The 6,055-nt window shown below is 39.7% G+C and overlaps 1 protein-coding gene across 1 annotated transcript in view; it reads right to left on the reverse strand.

Moving 5' to 3' along the window:
• The window catches only part of LOC106011545, a gene marked incomplete at its 3' end in the record, with an annotated part of 6,103 nt that extends 1,327 nt beyond the window's left edge, over nucleotides 1-4,776 (reverse strand). Inside the window, exons 1-2 of the mRNA XM_013081612.1 lie at nucleotides 4,624-4,776; nucleotides 2,901-3,005 (exon numbers count right to left, since the gene is read on the reverse strand). Of these exons, the coding sequence (XP_012937066.1) occupies nucleotides 2,901-3,005; nucleotides 4,624-4,776 (258 nt within the window). The remainder of the gene's footprint in view (nucleotides 1-2,900; nucleotides 3,006-4,623) is intronic.
• Between the last annotated feature and the right edge of the window lie 1,279 nt (nucleotides 4,777-6,055).

The following is a 6,055-nucleotide window of genomic DNA, read 5'->3' on the forward strand; positions in this document are numbered from 1 at the left end:
CTCAATTTTGGTCTTCCTCTTTGTCTCTTTCCCTGGGCTAGTTCTCCATAGAGAAGTTGCTTTGGGATCCGGTTGTCGTCCATTCTCTTAACATGGCCAAGCCATCTCAATCTTTTTAAACACATGATAGTTGTCATGCTCTGGAGGTTTGCCCGTGCCAATACTTCAACATTTGTAACCTTGTCACGCCACGAAATGCTTAAGATCTTGTGGCAGCATCTGAGATGGAAAATGTCGAAGCGCTTTTCTTGTCTGCTGTACAAGGTCCATGTTTCAGATCCATAAAGGAGTGTGCTGAGGACACATGCTTCGTGAATCTTGATCTTTGTTTTGATGGTTAATCTTTTGTTTTCCCATGCTCGTTTTGTCAGCCTTCCAAAAGTTGTTGCTGCTTTCCCTATCCTGATATTGATCTCATAATCAAGTGATGTTGTAGAGCTGATGGTAGACCCCAGGTAACAAAACTTGTCCACTGTCTTAAGTTCCTTGTCGTTCAGCCATATATGGCTCTGCTCTGCACCTTCTTGGGTAAGGATGACTGCTTTCTTAACACTGATGACCAAGCTAGTGACCTTGCATGCTGTTGAAAGGCGGTCCATCATTGTTTGTAGGGTTGATTCACTGTGAGCAACAAGAGCAGCATCGTCGTCGAAGAGAAGGTCTCGTACTGTTGTTTTGTTGATCCTGGTCTCGGCCTTGAGTCGAGCAAGATTGAAGAGCGACCCATCAGTTTTGCAGTGGAGGAAGAAATCCCCTGGTGACTCTTTGAATGCGTATTGCAGTAAGACAGCAAAATAAGTGCTAAAAAGGGTTGGTGCTAAGCCACAACCTTGCTTTACTCCGCTTTTGATGTTGAAACTGTTTGATGTTGAACCGTCAAACTGAATGGTGGCTTTCATATCTTCGTGGAATGAGATGATGAGCTGTAGCAGTATTGGGGGACAGTCAATTTTTCCAAGCACCATGTACAGTCCTGATCTACTCACTGTATCAAAAGCCTTTGTCAGATCGACGAACGCAGTATGTAATGGCAGTCGTTGCTCCCTGCATTTTTCTTGTAGCTGACGAATAGAGAAGATCATGTCCACTGTTGAGTGATTTGATCTGAAACCGCATTGGCTCTCTGGTAGGACTCTTTCTGCTAGTTTCTGAAGTCGCTTCAGGATGATCCAAGCGAAAGATTTTCCAGTGATGCTTGGCAGTGAGATACCTCTGTAGTTGTTGCAATCTCCTTTGTCCCCTTTGTTTTTGTAGAGTGTGGTGATTTTGGCATCTCTCATGTCATGTGGAATTTCTGCTTTCAACCAACAAGTCGTTTGTAGCTTGTAGAGATATGGGAGGAGGGTCTCTTTGTTCTCTTTCAGCACTTCAGCAGGTATGTTGTCGTTTCCTGCTGCTTTTCTGCAAGCGAGTTCATCGATTGCAGAGGAGATTTCTTCTTCTGTTGGTGTTATATCAAGTTCTGACATTTCGAAGAGCTGAGGAATGGCCTCATGTAGCTGTCTATCAACATGTCGCTTCTCTGAATATAAGTCTGAATAATGTTCCACCCATCTTTCCATTTGTTTCTTCTTGTCTGTCAGCTGTTCACCTGTCGCAGACTTTAGAGGTACCACTTTGTTTGCTGTTGGTCCAATAGCAACTCTGATGTTTTCATACATTTTCCTGATATTACCTGTATCGATGGCCTGTTGAATTTCTGAGCATAACTTGTCCCAGTACTGATTGGCACACTTTCAGGTTTCTCTCTGAAGGTTGGATTTAGCAGCACTAGCTGTTGCCTTGTACTCTCTGTTGGGTTTTTTTGTTGTGTTCTATCAGAATCTTACGCTTTTTCTCAAGTAGCTTCGTCTTCTACGTTTTTGGTCTCAGGTGACAGCTTATTATACTCCCTGGTAATATCATACTTGATTTCTTTCTCGATGTCTGGTTCTTCCAATTTTCTTAGGTTAGTCGAGGTTTTTTCTGTTCTTCTGTGTTTGCTTTACGTGACATTGCTGGTTGTAAGAGTAAGTATCACATGTGTGTGGTCGGTGTCAATGATATGGTTTGGTACTGCTCTCGAATCTTCGGCTGTTTGTCTTTGTTTTCTGCGCATCAGGATGAAATCAATTTTGTGATGCATTGTTCAGGTCATTCCACCTGTACCATGTCTTGATTTGGTTTAGTCTGAGTAGGAAAAATGTATTCGTAATCATCATGTCGCGCTCAGCGCATAGGTTTAGTATCATTTCTCCACTGCTGTTGCAGTCTATATCTTTATCACTGTGGGGTCCTAGGTACTCTTTCCAGGGTTTTTTTCTTTGTCCAACTCTACCATTTAAATCTCCAAAGATAAATATATCTTCTTTGTTCTTGATGGTGTTAATGGGTTCACTCAGGTCCTGAAAATATTATTGTCTATTTTCCTCTGTAAAGCTGTCGTTACAAGGAGAGTATGTTTGGATCATGTACGTTGTTGTTTTGTCACCCTCTATGACTTTCGGCTAGAGTTGTTTTTCTTAAACTTCTTGAAACACGCCCCCATCCCACCCTCTTTCCCCTTCAAACCAATCGACCTCCAGCATCCGTCAATTCTCTCTCACTCTCTCTCTCTCTCTCTCTCTCTCTCTCTCTCTCTCTCTCTCTCTCTCTCCAAATGTCTTGTTGTTTTTTTAAATAGAGCTTATTTTCTATCGGCAAAGGTACTTTGAAAAATATTATCTTTTTATAGTAAATACAGTTAGATCTAACCATAAACATAATATTTAATATTGCTGACATTAAATTTTACAACCTTTGACATAGTTAAGAGTCGGAACAAAACAGTCACTTTCTAGTTTGTTGTTTCGATAGTAATATTTACAAAGACAAAAACTCAAGCTTTCAGGCTTTGCATAACAAACTGTGGCAGCACTCACTTGGTAAACGCCGCCATGTTTCAAAAGAACTAACGTCCGAATGATGTCAGAGTTGTGGGCAGGGCTTGCTACACCCTGCTGAAATACAGTTTCCACTGCATCCATCTGGGGATTGTAAAGTCCGAGAGCACATATTATAATTCTAATACTACTAATACTACTGATAATGCTAATACTAATAATACTACTACTACCGATAATAATGCTGACGGTAATGATAATAATAATAATAATAATAATGATAATAATAATAATAATAATAGTAATAATAATAATAATAATAATAATTAACATAATAATAAGGATAATGATAATAATAATAATGATAATAATAATGATAATAATAATGATAATAATAATGAAAGTAGTAGTAGTAGTAGTAGTAGTAGTAGTAGTAGTAGTAGTAGTAGTAGTAGTAATAATAGTAGTAGTAGTAGTAGTAGTAGTAGCACATATCCCCACTCCACAGCAAGCTTTATGCTCTTTTTCACAGTATGGCTCTGTTCGTCATAATAATGTAATGTTTTAGCAATGGAGTGAAAACAGGCCCATAATAAAGGGAGAAAAAACCCAATGCTATGGGGTGGGGATGGTGTAGAGGTTGAAAAGGGGGGAAAAGTGTGTGTGTTTGGGGGGGGGGGCAATAATTTTGAGGTTTTTGCATGTTTAAGTTACAGTGAAAAGAAGTTTGGTCTTGCTTTATGGTCATATCGTGCAGAGCGTCCGGTTTGCAAAGAGAAGTTTGGAGTAAAATAAATCTTGGGACGTGTTGGAAAAGCGTGACAGGGAAAAGCAATTAATGGGAGAAGAGAATACAATGTATTGTGTGGAGGATTACGTGAGATGTCTGTTGTCCATTAAAAAGGGTGTTGGACAGCTCCTCGGTTTGAAGAACGATAATTGGGTAACTGAGCCTAAAGACAAATCCACAAGTAAGTCTAGACAGACAGAAAGACAGACAGACAGACAGACAGACAGACAGACAGACAGACGGGGGGGGGGGGAGTGGGCGGATGGGCAGACGGGATGGATAGATAGATAGATAGATAGATAGATAGATAGATAGATAGATAGATAGATAGATAGATAGATAGATAGATACATACATACATACATACATACATACATACGTACATACATACATACATACATAGATAGATAGATAGATAGATAGATAGATAGATAGATAGATAGATAGATAGATAGATAGATAGATAGATAGATAGATAGATAGATAGATAGATAGATAGATAGATAGATAGATAGATAGATAGATAGATAGATAGATAGATAAATAGATAATGGAAAATGAAAATGATTATTGAAGAGAAAAGTTATTGGAGTTGTTAAGAATTTTTTAATTTAATTTCTTCTTGTATTCAAGATTATTGTTTCTACATTATTTTAAAAAAATAGTATTAGCAAATCATCTTGAAAACTATAGCTAAAAGCAATTTGAAAAGTTAATGGAACGCGGCCAGCAAACTCGGTGCTCAAGGGCAAATTTGGGTAATATAAGACCTGATCACATAAAGAGCATTAAAATTAATTATTCTGAAGCAGGTACCACTTTTTATAGGCACTACAACCCATCAAGTCTTAATAAATCTGACATGCAATCAAACAGACGTTTCAATTTCCCTTTTGTTTATTATGTTTTCTTTAATGTTTTTGCTTGCTTGTTTTTGATAGCTGTATTTAGTGTTACATTTTGATTCCTCACCTCAACAAAAGTCACATTTTCATCCTTTAGCCGATCCCACCATTCTCCAGACGGATGGATATTTCCATGCACATACACTCGTTCGAAGCCCCCAACGTACAGCGCTGACAGAACACTCATATAGGCGTTGAAAGGCCAGGACATAGTCTTCATATCAGCATATGGTCTCAAACATACCATATGGCTTATTAGGGGAATTAAGTCATCGTCTTCATCAGGTCCTGAGCTCGGTTCTATTCTGACCTGTCGCCCGTAGTAAAGCCACCGAGCAAAACGGGAAAAATGGGATGTCGCATTGATGATGTCTTTCGGGTATACAGGTTTTGTTAATACCGCACACACGGGAAGAAGTTTAGAGGGTGAATTGGGAAATGAAAACAACGATTTATTTTCAAACTCGTCCTCTGTGATGCACATGAATGCATTTTTCAGAATGTGGCTTGTAAAGTTAGCAACATCGAGGGTTTTCATTCCTCCATGTCTACTTCCGATTATCCCGTGTTGATGATTTTGTATTTTAGGCGAATTTCCAAAATACGCCATGGAATCGACAGATGACAGCCAATTGCGGGGAATGTGAGTGAGGAGTGTTTTCTCCCCAATATAAATCCCACCATCTGGCTGAGTTCCTACCTGCTCCAAACCGAATCTGACGGCGTCAAATGTCCCACATTCAAGTTTTCTCTCTGTCTTTCGCAGCACTAAGTTAGGCAGTGATTGTCTCAGTTCCTGAAACCACAGGTTGTAATAAAACAGGTCCACGACTGGGAGATAGTTGTAATGAAAGACCAACTTCTGTGGCTCCAAAACGCGCACAATGCTGAGCACACTGAGATAATCGGTGAAAGTGAACGTCTTTTTCCCACACCACACAACATGAGCCGTACCTGGGAGCTGTCCTAATGGATAAGAGTTACTTCCAAAAAACAACGAACCTGAGCTTAAATCTCTGTCGCCAACAAGCTTCTTATTGTTTTGAGTTTCGACGTCAAATAAATCTCGAAATAAATGGACGTTGTCCACTGGTTGTTGTTGAACACAAACCTGCTGCGCCTCATTCGGGTTTTTAACCACTATTTCTTCAGTACGCGTAATGTTCAAGAACAAATCCCGAATGACGTTTGTGTCGAGCGCGCACTCCAGGTGTACTACAGAAGTATCTTTGCCAGTCACTTTCGATGACGATGGCGTGTACATAAAAATAAAGACGTTGACAAGAAACATAGACAAAAAAGCGAGGAAAAAAACAGGGTTCCAAATACGTCTCATGGTCGTGAACAGAGCCCTTACGAAACGAGGACAGAATATAGTGGCCGAAGAGAACGCGAAGCCAGAGTCGAGGAAGATACGACGCTTTCAATATTTGAGGGAAATTAAAATTTATTGACTGGCCGTCAAGATAGCGGGTGACCTCGTGTTTTCTGTTAAGAAA

Source organism: Aplysia californica, unplaced genomic scaffold, assembly GCF_000002075.1.
Source record: "Aplysia californica isolate F4 #8 unplaced genomic scaffold, AplCal3.0 scaffold00138, whole genome shotgun sequence".
In the NCBI taxonomy this organism is placed as follows: Eukaryota; Metazoa; Mollusca; class Gastropoda; order Aplysiida; family Aplysiidae; genus Aplysia; species Aplysia californica.